Raw genomic sequence first — 13,292 nt, 5'->3', positions numbered from 1 at the left:
CTCCCAGCATGCCTCACCCTTCATTATATGTTACATTATTCTGGGGTTTGTAGTCCAGTAACAGCTGAGTAACGTTTGGTTGAGCAGTTAAACAAGTGCATTAAACAAGGCCACTTGGTGCAGTAGTTAGGGATAGGTCTAACAGTTTGAGTTTCAATCTAGGGAAACATTGTGTGCTTTCTTGTATAAGTCATATACTTATATACATATACTTTAGACTTAAGGCTGCCATTTTGAAAATGAAAATTTTTACATTGTCCCTATTTGTTTGTGTGTTTTGCTTAATACAGTCTGTCATCCCACCCAACAAGAATAACTATGAATATCCGGCACCGCCTCCCTATGAATCCCTTCCCTTGGCGGTTCCAATGCGGCCTGTACCACCGCCGCCACCGTACAGCCCTGAAGAACCAACTGGCCAGTCTGGAGCAGCACCTCCAACATCAACATCTTCCTGGAGTCGCAGTATGTCATTTTCATAAATGGAAACCCTACCTTAGCAAAAGTCAGTCTTCCAGAATAGAAAGGGAAATGTTCCATCACAGACACCATTACGAGGAGGGTTGCCAACTATTTTTTGCCAACAATACCGGCCTTTGGGTTAATGACTAGTGATGAGCAAATATGTCCCGTTTCGCTTTGCCACAAAATTCTCAAAACAGCAGAGAATCCGCGAAACGCATTTGTTGCACGACTTTTTTGTCGCCAGCATCAATCGCCGCATGTCAAAAATAGTTGTGGCTGCAACGTTTTCTGATGTGCAACAAATTTCCTGGTGCCAGGGTTCGGCATGTGGTTGATCTGGATGACAAATTATTGGGTGGGGTTGGGCATGACCCGACTCTTGGTACATATTGGTACTAATGACTGAATAAATGGAAGGTGGAGGACCTTAAAGAGTGAATTCAGGGATCTAGGCTCTAAGATTAAGAAAGGTCCTTCAATGTAACTTTTTCTTAAGTTTTGCCGGCACCACGAGGAATTTAAGAGAGATTTTCACACTATAACCCCCCCCCCCCACCAGTGGGCATTACAGGGCCAGTCAAACTGTGATTATTGTATTTAGATCCAGACTTACTACCTAAACATCTCATGGTCGCAGTCTTTGCTCAACTGCATTTTTCTTTTAGGAAAAAAGATTTGTGTAACGTCAACCGCAATTGCTGTCAAAGTGGTAATAATTGTGGCAATAATACTTGCCAGGACTTTAGGTGAGAGAAACATATGCATTATCTATATATTGTGTGTTCCAAGCTCTTTTTAATGTATGGGGCTCATTTGGTAGCAGGTTAAGTACAAACAGTTGCTTTTTTCCGAATTCCAAGGCCACCGGAAGTTGCGACGAGACACTGCAAAGCCTCGTATATTTTTTAGCTGATAAGTCACATGTACTGTTTTCATTTTAGGGTCCCTAAAGGCCACATACTTTCGTAAATCAATGCATATTGGGCAATAAACTGTTTAGTAGTGATGAGCGAATTTTTTCACCAGGCATGGATTCGCAGCGAATTTCCAGATTTCGCCATTGGTGAATTGTTTCGCGAAACTTCCGTGAAAATTCGCCGCAGAAAAATTTGTTGCACGGATTTTTTTTTTATTTTGCCGCACGTCAAATTGGGTGTGGTTGCATCAAAACTGGCCGCGGTCACACCAAAACTGGGCACGGGCACGTCAAATTGGGCGCAGTTGCGTCAGAAAAAGGCGCGGTTGCGTCAAAATTGGGTGGGTTGCATCAAAAAAAAGCACAGGTGACCAAAAAAATCGCGCAACAAATGCATTTCGTGAATTTTTTGCCGTTTCATGAATTTTCTTGCCGTTTCGCGAATTTTATGGCGAATTGAAATGAGACAGATTCGCTCATCACTACTGTTTAGCAAATGGGTTCAAAGTGGGCAAAACCAGATAATACTGGTGGGCGAGGCTTACTACCACAGTGGGTGGGCGCATATCATTCCTCCCCTTTTTTGCACCCCAATTCACTGCATGGCTACTATTATGGGTAACAAAAAGGAGGTTCTCTGGAGTCAACAGTTGACTTTATGAAGCCCTTAATGGCCTTGTTCTGCGGAAATTGTAATAATAAACAGTGTTTATTCCAATAAATGATTGAAAGAGTTCTTTTTTTACAGTCCCAAGATACATAAAACACTCAAGCCCACCGACCTGCCAAATGTACTGTAGCTTCTCTTCCAACTGTATCTATCCCAACCAGATATGCAATGGTATAGCAGACTGTCCTTATGGAGATGATGAACAGAATTGCGGTAAGAAATGATCCATGACCAGCATTTAATGTAAGAACGTTTTATTTTTTTGTGTGTGCATCAATTACAGAGGAAGACTAGAACCCCAATCTGAAGGTCAGTCTGAATCTGCCATCATAACATTAATCAGAAGGGCAATTTATCTTTCATTTAGGACAGGGGTGGCCAGACTTGGTCCAGTCGCGATCGACCGGACCAACGTGGAATGCGGAAGTGCGGCGAGAATGCGTACATATGCGACGCAGCGTACATACGCATTCACGCAGCACTTCAGCATCCCCAGCTTGATCGCGGTCCACCAGAAATCCACGGGGGGATCATCTGGTGGACCGCGATCGGCGTATTGGCCACCCCTGATTTAGGATATGAAATAGACATTTGAAAATAACACTGATACTTTCTGAAGGTTGGCATTTTTAAGAAAAGTAAGCTTGGTATGGCCGCTCAAAATGTGCCTCATGGTTCCTTTCAGCCATCAGTTTTTGTGGTGGCACAATGACTACAGAATTAATGCTTGGCCAACCTTCAGTAGGGATGAAGGGGAATGGCTTTACTACATAGCCGTAAAGATATTTTTTCCTACCTTGAACTCAACCCTACTATTCATGCAAAACTCATGCAATGCCTTACTGCTATAGCACCTTGGAACCACCTTAATCTCAACATGTTCAGGACTAAACTTCTGATATTCCCACCTATACCTTGCCCACTGCCTTCGTTTAACATTACAATTGACAACTAGTGATGAGCGAATCTGTCCCATTTTGCTTCGCCATAAAATTCACAAAACGGCAAGAAAATTCGCGGAACAGCAAAAAATTCACAAAACACATTTTGTCGCCCGAGTCTTTTTTGACATGACAGCGACTTTTTTGACGCGCAACTAATTTTTTTTAACGGAAGTTTCGCGAAACAATTCGCCAATGATGAAATGCGGAAATTGGCTGCCCCTGGCAAAAACATTCACTCATCACTATTGACAACGTCACCCTACATCCAGTCTACTTTCAGTTTTTGCCTGGGGGGGATTAAAACAGGGTACAGGTATGGGATCCATTATCCGGAAAGCTCCAAATTACGGAAAGTGTGTCTCCCATAGACTCCATTTTAATGAAATAATTCAGGTTTTTAAAATGTATTCCATTTTTCTCTGTAATAATAAAACAGTACCTGTACTTGATCCCAACTAAGATATAATTACCCCTTATTGGGGCAGAACAGCCCTATTGGGTTTATTTCATGGTTAAATGATTCCCTTTTCTCTGTAATAATAAAACAGTACCTGTACTTGATCCTAACTAAGATATAATTACCCCTTATTGGGGGCAGAACAGCCCTATTGGGTTTATTTCATGGTTAAATGATTCCCTTTTCTCTGTAATAATAAAACAGTACCTGTACTTGATCCCAACTAAGATATAATTACCCCTTATTGGGGGCAGAACAGCCCTATTGGGTTTATTTAATGGTTAAATGATTCCCTTTTCTCTGTAATAATAAAACAGTACCTTGTATTCGATACCACTTCGATAAGGTATAATGGAGGAAAAACAATCCTATTGGGTTTAATTAATGTTTTATTGTTTTTTCAGTAGACTTAAGGCATTGAGATCCAAATTACTGAAAGACCCCTTATCCGGAATACCCTTGGTCCCGAGCATTTTAGATAATGGTTCCTATACCTGTATAAAGAGGGGCATTGGCAGTGCTAGGGGTTGCTCCTAAGCTGAAGTACAATAAAAGACTTGCACTGGGGTAAATTTTAGATGACCTTACTACCCCGATCTAATAATATTGTTCCAATAAAAAGTATGTTTTTCAGTAAATGCTATAATATTCACAATATTCACAGGACACCTAATATTCCCAAGCTTGCCAACCTGCCAAATGTTCTGTAGCGACTCTTTCATCTGTATCAATGCCAACCAGATATGTGATGGGGTACCCGACTGCCCTTATGGAGACGATGAAGAGAATTGCGGTAAGGAATGATTCATGATCAGTATTTAATGTGAGGCTTAAGAACTTATATATCCATAAATTACATTCACTTGGTAAGTTCCAAAGATTGTGGATAACTGACCTAATTGCCAATGAGCATCGAGTCTGCTACAGTTTAGGGTCCAGGAGTAAAATAGAGGCTTCTACACTGATCCTTTTGCGACTTTTTCGTTGCCGTCACGACTTTGTCGTATTTTTGCGCAACTTTTTCGTATTTTGCACTACTTTTTCGTCGCCGTTGCGAATTTTTCACATTGCGCGATAGTAAACAACGGAAAAACCAATCCGATTTTTTCACAATGGTGACGAAAAAGTTGTCAAATATACGAAAAAGTTGCGATGGCGATGAAAAAGTCACAAAAATACCGATCATTACGAAAAAACGCCTTCGGACCGTTCGTGGATTAGTAAATCTCCCCCTTAGGGGCCGATTCATTAAAACACGAGTTTGAATACCGAATGGGATTGGATACGATCATTTCTGAAGATCGCAAATATGACGAAAATGCTTATGAAAAAATCGTCACGATAATATCGTATTGGCGATCCAAAAGGCACAAAATTTTCGGACCGAACGATTGTAAACTGTGGGAAAACCTTTCCGATTTTTTCACACAAGCGTACGGAAAAGTCGTGCAAGCGTACGAAAAGGTCGCGCAATCATATGAAAAAGTCGCGCGGGCGTCGAAAAATTCGGCGAAAATACGCTCCGAACGTTCGTATCTTAATAAATCTGCCCCTTAGATTTTAGATTCTTTTATTTGAATTATTGTGATGTGATTGAATCATTATGATTTATTGAATAATAATAAACCTTCCTCGTTTTAGCAAAGCATTTTTACTCGTTAGGTTGGAGTAGAAAGAAATATTTACCAATCTGAATATGTACTATCCAAACATAAATGGTTTCTGAGGTCAACTTACTGTCAGGGGCTTTTGCCTTATATATAATGCAGATGGTACGTTCATGTCAGCTATCAAAAACAAACCTACTTTCTCCCCCAGTGCGATTATATGGAGCAGACTCCCAACTGCAGGTCTATTCTACATTAAAGTCAGCATGGCTGCCTGTGTGCGCTGATAACTGGACTGATGCCTATGGGAGGTTTGCCTGCCAGGACATTGGATACAGCGGGTAACTATATTAGTGAAATATATCTTCTATTCTATATTAGATTTCATCTATTCTTATAACCCCTAATATATCTACCATTGTTCCATAAATGCACACAACCATGTTTGGTCTCTTCTTCAGGAGAAGCTATAACAGATCCGATACATTGAACTCTACATACGCCCCTAATGGGTATTTCCAGATAAACAATGGATCTCGGACAAGCAAATTGTATATAAGCACTGAGTACAGGTATGGTTAATATGAGCTCTGCTTGAGTAAATAGATGATATAGTCATTTATTACAAATATACAGGCTATTGTTATTAGAGGTGGCGACCATTTGCCCCAGTTCTTGTAACCTTATAGCAACCAAACATCAGGTAGCAGATACTGGTCTGCTGTTTGAATGCTGCTCTCAGCTATGAAAAGCAGCAACATATCCAAGGCTATTGTGATACTAATACCTACAGTTTGTATTAGTGGTTGTATTTATATAGTTTATGTATGTGAGTGTATAGATTGGTAAGTATAGGGTGTGGGTGCTGGGTTTACTTGGAAGGGTTGAACTTGATGGACTCTGGTCTTTTTTCAACCCTATGTAACTATGTAACTATGTAACTATGTGACACATTTTAATGAATTGAGAAATCAATCTTCTTCGATAAATGTGCTAATTGGATAAAAACAGGAAGCTCTGACTGAATCAAGAAGTATACCCCAGTGATAATAATAAATAGTCTAGCTTGAGTGCACCATTATCAGTATCAATATATGTTTATGCTCAACAGTCAATAAATATGACCCATTATTCAGAATGGTAGGGTATTCCGGATAAGGGGTCTTTCCGTAATTTAGATCTCTATACCTTAAGTCTACTAAAAAATCAATAAACCATTATTAAACCCAATACGATTGTTTTGCATCCAATAAGGGGTAATTATATCTTAGTTGGGATCAAGTACAGGTACTGTTTTATTATTACAGAGAAAAGGGAATCATTTAACCATTAAATAAACCCAATAGGGCTGTTCTGCCCCAATAAGGGGTAATTATATCTTAGTTGGGATCAAGTACAGGCACTGTTTTATTATTACAGAGAAAAGGGAATCATTTAACCCTTTAAGTGCCAAGGGACGTAGATTCTACGTCCCAGGTACCAAGGGACCAAAGTGCCATGGGACGTAGAATCTACGTCCAATGGCACTGTCGGGTTTACAAGCGCTGCGCTCGCTTTTAAAGCAGCGCAGCGCTTGTAAACCCCTCAGATCCCCCTAGGCAACGAGCAGAGTAAGACATACTCACCGATCCGGGTCCCCGAGCCGCACCGATCGCGTCGCCAGCCAATGACAGCAGTGGACACGCGTTGATGACGTGTCCACTGCTGTCCCTTTAAATAGCGCCGCCTACTGTCGGCTCCCTCACTCCTGCTGCGCACTTCGGACGAGATGGAGCTCCCCTGCTGCCTTCCTGCTGGATTGATCGCCCCTGATCGCCCCTGATCGTCTGCCTGCCTTGGGTAAGCTGAACTACAACTCTCTACCACTGTTTATTTTGCTTATTTCTATCTCAACTGTCTAAAAAATTTTTTTTTTTTTTTTTGCATTTTTTCTTCTATCTTTGTCATTATTACACTTTTGTACACATACACACTGATTTACAACTTTCCCAAGCACACACAGACACTTACACACACACTTACACTTACACTTTTTTTTTTTTTTTTTTTTTTTTTTTCTTTCTTTCTTTTCTTTTCTTTCTGTCTTTGCTTTCTTTGGCAGTCTTTTTTTTTACTAAAACTTTATTTCTGATCTTGCTCTATAATTATCTGATTTATTTGGTTGCATTTTAGTGTTTTTTTGGCATTTTCATAATTGATTTCTGTTTTTGAATTATTCTATTGCACTGTAACTTTTTGTATTGCTATTGGGTGCTGAATTTGCAGTGACGTTGGTGGATCCAGGGCTCTGACCACCGATTTCATTGCAATTATTGTTCTTCTGTTGGTTTAGGTGGTTTTATTGGATTTTACGGTGTTTTATCTTTGCATTGTTCTTTATTGTGTGTTTAGTGCCCCCAAAAAGGTTGCTTTTGCAGTGACATTGGTGGATCCAGGGCTCTTACCGATTTCATTGCAACTATTGTTCTTTGATTGCTTTTAGTGGTTTTATTCCATTTGATTTCAGTTGTTCTAGAAAGGTCCAGAGGTGCTAAGATTGTTCTGGTAGTTTCTATTGCCAAGGGTTAGGCTGATGCCACACGAGGCGTAGGGCTGATTTTTTCAGCAAGTGGAAAAACGCTTGCCGAAAATTCAGCCCTACGCCTGCTACTTGTTCCTGCACCCGAATGAATGGGATACGCTCGGGTGCAGGCACGTGTAGCCGATATACGCATGAAAACGCGAGACTTTGCATTCTCACGCGTTTTCATGCGTATATCGGCTACATGTGCCTGCACCCGAGCGTATCCCATTCATTCGGGTGCAGGCAAAAAAAAAGGGGTGCATAGAGTGCAGCCCCAATATTATGCATTTTCAGGTTTGGCGGCCATGTACTTATGTGCAACCAGACATAGGTATCGTTTTATTCAGGGGAACTTGCAGATTGATGGTTAGTAAGTTTTTGGTAGTTGCCATGGAGATTTTGGGGAGAAATCTAGGTTTTTTATCTGGTTTTTCCTTGATTTCTGACCAAAATCTAGGTTTGTATCTGTTTTTTCCTTGATTTCTGACCAAAGCGCTGACTTCTGCAAGGGACTGCGGCCACAATTTTCCATGTAGAAAGAGAAGAGTGGCGTCTCTGAATAGCTGAAGGTGTGCACTTTTCGTAAATATATAGATTGTGGGGGTTATCTCACAGGTAGGGGGGGTTAACAGTGAAAAACTGCAGGTAGTGCACATAGAGCGCAGCCCCCAAAATTTCAACTGAAATTGCCCTTATGCATTGCCCCTGTTTTGGGGCATTTGGTGGCCACGTCTTTATGTGCACCCATACATATGGGGTATCGTTTTATTCAGGGGAACTTGCAGATTGATGGTTAGTAAGTTTTTGGTAGTTGCCATGGAGATTTTGGGGAGAAATCTAGGTTTTTTATCTGGTTTTTCCTTGATTTCTGACCAAAGCGCTAACTTCTGCAAGGGACTGCGGCCACAATTTTCCATGTAGAAAGAGGAGAGTGGCGTCTCTGAATAGCTGAAGGTGTGCACTTTTCAGAAATATATAGTTTGCGGGGGTTATTTCACAGGTATGGGGGTGTTTAGACTAAATAACTGCAGATAGAGCACAGCCCCCCCTTATGCATTGCCCCTGTTTGGGGGCATTTGGTGGCCACGTCTTTATGTGCACCCATACATATGGGGTATCGTTTTATTCAGGGGAACTTGCAAATTGAGGTTTAGTAAGTTTTTGGTAGTTGCCATGGAGATTTTGGGGAGAAATCTAGGTTTTTATCTGGTTTTTCCTTGATTTCTGACCAAAATCTAGGGTTGTATCTGGTTTTTCCTTGATTTCTGACCAAAGCGCTGACTTCTGCAAGGGACTGCGGCCACAATTTTCCATGTAGAAAGAGAAGAGTGGTGTCTCTGAATAGCTGAAGGTGTGCACTTTTCGTAAATATATAGATTGTGGGGGTATCTCACAGGTAGGGGGGGTTATCACTGAAAAACTGCAGGTAGTGCACATAGAGCGCAGCCCCCAAAATTTCAACTGAAATTCCCCTTATGCATTGCCCCTGTTTTGGGGCATTTGGTGGCCACGTCTTTATGTGCACCCATACATATGGGGTATCGTTTTATTCAGGGGAACTTGCAGATTGATGGTTAGTAAGTTTTTGGTAGTTGCCATGGAGATTTTGGGGAGAAATCTAGGTTTGTATCTGGTTTTTCCTTGATTTCTGACCAAAGCGCTAAATTCTGCAAGGGACTGCGGCCACAATTTTCCATGTAGAAAGAGGAGAGTGGCGTCTCTGAATAGCTGAAGGTGTGCACTTTTCAGAAATATATAGTTTGCGGGGGTTATTTCACAGGTATGGGGGTGTTTAGACTAAATAACTGCAGATAGAGCACAGCCCCCCCTTATGCATTGCCCCTGTTTGGGGGCATTTGGTGGCCACGTCTTTATGTGCACCCATACATATGGGGTATCGTTTTATTCAGGGGAACTTGCAAATTGAGGTTTAGTAAGTTTTTGGTAGTTGCCATGGAGATTTTGGGGAGAAATCTAGGTTTTTATCTGGTTTTTCCTTGATTTCTGACCAAAATCTAGTGTTGTATCTGGTTTTTCCTTGATTTCTGACCAAAGCGCTGACTTCTGCAAGGGACTGCGGCCACAATTTTCCATGTAGAAAGAGAAGAGTGGTGTCTCTGAATAGCTGAAGGTGTGCACTTTTCGTAAATATATAGATTGTGGGGGTATCTCACAGGTAGGGGGGGTTATCACTGAAAAACTGCAGGTAGTGCACATAGAGCACAGCCCCCAAAATTTCAACTGAAATTGCCCTTATGCATTGCCCCTGTTTTGGGGCATTTGGTGGCCACGTCTTTATGTGCACCCATACATATGGGGTATCGTTTTATTCAGGGGAACTTGCAGATTGATGGTTAGTAAGTTTTTGGTAGTTGCCATGGAGATTTTGGGGAGAAATCTAGGTTTGTATCTAGTTTTTCCTTGATTTCTGACCAAAGCGCTGACTTCTGCAAGGGACTGCGGCCACAATTTTCCATGTAGAAAGAGAAGAGTGGTGTCTCTGAATAGCTGAAGGTTTGCACTTTTCGTAAATATATAGATTGTGGGGGTTATCTCACAGGTAGGGGGGGTTAACACTGAAAAACTGCAGGTAGTGCACATAGAGCGCAGCCCCCAAAATTTCAACTGAAATTGCCCTTATGCATTGCCCCTGTTTTGGGGCATTTGGTGGCCACGTCTTTATGTGCACCCATACATATGGGGTATCGTTTTATTCAGGGGAACTTGCAGATTGATGGTTAGTAAGTTTTTGGTAGTTGCCATGGAGATTTTGGGGAGAAATCTAGGTTTTTTATCTGGTTTTTCCTTGATTTCTGACCAAAATCTAGTGTTGTATCTGGTTTTTCCTTGATTTCTGACCAAAGCACTGACTTCTGCAAGGGACTGCGGCCACAATTTTCCATGTAGAAAGAGAAGAGTGGTGTCTCTGAATAGCTGAAGGTGTGCACTTTTCGTAAATATATAGATTGTGGGGGTATCTCACAGGTAGGGGGGGTTATCACTGAAAAACTGCAGGTAGTGCACATAGAGCGCAGCCCCCAAAATTTCAACTGAAATTCCCCTTATGCATTGCCCCTGTTTTGGGGCATTTGGTGGCCACGTCTTTATGTGCACCCATACATATGGGGTATCGTTTTATTCAGGGGAACTTGCAGATTGATGGTTAGTAAGTTTTTGGTAGTTGCCATGGAGATTTTGGGGAGAAATCTAGGTTTGTATCTGGTTTTTTCTTGATTTCTGACCAAAGCGCTAACTTCTGCAAGGGACTGCGGCCACAATTTTCCATGTAGAAAGAGGAGAGTGGCGTCTCTGAATAGCTGAAGGTGTGCACTTTTCAGAAATATATAGTTTGCGGGGGTTATTTCACAGGTAGGGGGGGTTAACACTGAAAAACTGCAGGTAGTGCACATAGAGCGCAGCCCCCAAAATTTCAACTGAAATTGCCCTTATGCATTGCCCCTGTTTTGGGGCATTTGGTGGCCACGTCTTTATGTGCACCCATACATATGGGGTATCGTTTTATTCAGGGGAACTTGCAGATTGATGGTTAGTAAGTTTTTGGTAGTTGCCATGGAGATTTTGGGGAGAAATCTAGGTTTTTTATCTGGTTTTTCCTTGATTTCTGACCAAAATCTAGTGTTGTATCTGGTTTTTCCTTGATTTCTGACCAAAGCACTGACTTCTGCAAGGGACTGCGGCCACAATTTTCCATGTAGAAAGAGAAGAGTGGTGTCTCTGAATAGCTGAAGGTGTGCACTTTTCGTAAATATATAGATTGTGGGGGTATCTCACAGGTAGGGGGGGTTATCACTGAAAAACTGCAGGTAGTGCACATAGAGCGCAGCCCCCAAAATTTCAACTGAAATTCCCCTTATGCATTGCCCCTGTTTTGGGGCATTTGGTGGCCACGTCTTTATGTGCACCCATACATATGAGGTATCGTTTTATTCAGGGGAACTTGCAGATTGATGGTTAGTAAGTTTTTGGTAGTTGCCATGGAGATTTTGGGGAGAAATCTAGGTTTGTATCTGGTTTTTTCTTGATTTCTGACCAAAGCGCTAACTTCTGCAAGGGACTGCGGCCACAATTTTCCATGTAGAAAGAGGAGAGTGGCGTCTCTGAATAGCTGAAGGTGTGCACTTTTCAGAAATATATAGTTTGCGGGGGTTATTTCACAGGTAGGGGGGGTTAACACTGAAAAACTGCAGGTAGTGCACATAGAGCGCAGCCCCCAAAATTTCAACTGAAATTGCCCTTATGCATTGCCCCTGTTTTGGGGCATTTGGTGGCCACGTCTTTATGTGCACCCATACATATGGGGTATCGTTTTATTCAGGGGAACTTGCAGATTGATGGTTAGTAAGTTTTTGGTAGTTGCCATGGAGATTTTGGGGAGAAATCTAGGTTTGTATCTAGTTTTTCCTTGATTTCTGACCAAAGCGCTGACTTCTGCAAGGGACTGCGGCCACAATTTTCCATGTAGAAAGAGAAGAGTGGTGTCTCTGAATAGCTGAAGGTTTGCACTTTTCGTAAATATATAGATTGTGGGGGTTATCTCACAGGTAGGGGGGGTTAACACTGAAAAACTGCAGGTAGTGCACATAGAGCGCAGCCCCCAAAATTTCAACTGAAATTGCCCTTATGCATTGCCCCTGTTTTGGGGCATTTGGTGGCCACGTCTTTATGTGCACCCATACATATGGGGTATCGTTTTATTCAGGGGAACTTGCAGATTGATGGTTAGTAAGTTTTTGGTAGTTGCCATGGAGATTTTGGGGAGAAATCTAGGTTTTTTATCTGGTTTTTCCTTGATTTCTGACCAAAGCGCTGACTTCTGCAAGGGACTGCGGCCACAATTTTCCATGTAGAAAGAAAAGAGTGGTGTCTCTGAATAGCTGAAGGTGTGCACTTTTCAGAAATATATAGTTTGTGGGGGTTATTTCACAGGTAGGGGGGGTTAACACTGAAAAACTGCAGGAAGTGCACATAGAGCGCAGCCCCCACATTTTTAGCTGTAATTGCCCTTGTGCATTGCCCCTGCTTTGGAGTGTTTGGTGCCCATGTCTTTATGTGCACCCATACATATGGGGCATCATTTTATTCAGGAGAAGTTTGTCTTTCAAATATGCCTTTGTTAGAAAATTTTTATGATATTTTTTTTTGTCAAATCCACATTTGATCATGCGTCCAAGTTTACGTTTTAGAAAAAAAAAAAAATGTCATAAAAAGTTCCAAATTTCACAATGCACTGACAAAAGGTATTTGGCTTTTGAGTGAAAACTACATTGCACCTAGAAACCTGAAGGTCTGTAGTTTCTAAAGATACCAAACATGAGGGGATATTTTAGATTTACATATAAGTTATGCTGCATTAACTGTTACAAGCGCTTTTCTGCTTTGTTCTGGTGTGATATTGTACTAAGTATTGCCTTAGTTTGGGGGTTACTTCTGGACAGGAACTGTGGGGTACCACCACATATTTGGTATCGTTGGACTTGGGAGTATCAGGGCTTTTACAAACAATAAAAAAAAGTGAGTAAAATTAACTTTTCTATGGAAAAAAACCTCAAAATATACAGAAATTTTTCATAATTTTATTTTTTTTTTACATATTTCACCCAAAATACACATCATATCTCCAGAAAAGTTATAAAATTTGGTATGTATGTC

The 13,292-nt window shown here is 41.4% G+C and overlaps 1 protein-coding gene across 1 annotated transcript in view; it reads left to right on the top strand.

The window, feature by feature from the left end:
* LOC116408581 (transmembrane protease serine 2-like) overlaps positions 1-13,292 on the top strand; it is a 29,893-nt gene that overhangs the window by 5,222 nt on the left and 11,379 nt on the right. Inside the window, exons 2-4 of the mRNA XM_031896178.1 lie at positions 291-465; positions 4,117-4,245; positions 5,271-5,400. Coding sequence (XP_031752038.1) covers positions 291-465; positions 4,117-4,245; positions 5,271-5,400 — 434 coding nt within the window. The remainder of the gene's footprint in view (positions 1-290; positions 466-4,116; positions 4,246-5,270; positions 5,401-13,292) is intronic.

The sequence above is a fragment of the Xenopus tropicalis genome, chromosome 2, assembly GCF_000004195.4.
Source record: "Xenopus tropicalis strain Nigerian chromosome 2, UCB_Xtro_10.0, whole genome shotgun sequence".
NCBI classification, from domain to species: Eukaryota; Metazoa; Chordata; class Amphibia; order Anura; family Pipidae; genus Xenopus; species Xenopus tropicalis.
Note: the sequence above shows the minus strand (reverse complement) of the source record. Positions and strands in the feature narration are given on the sequence as shown.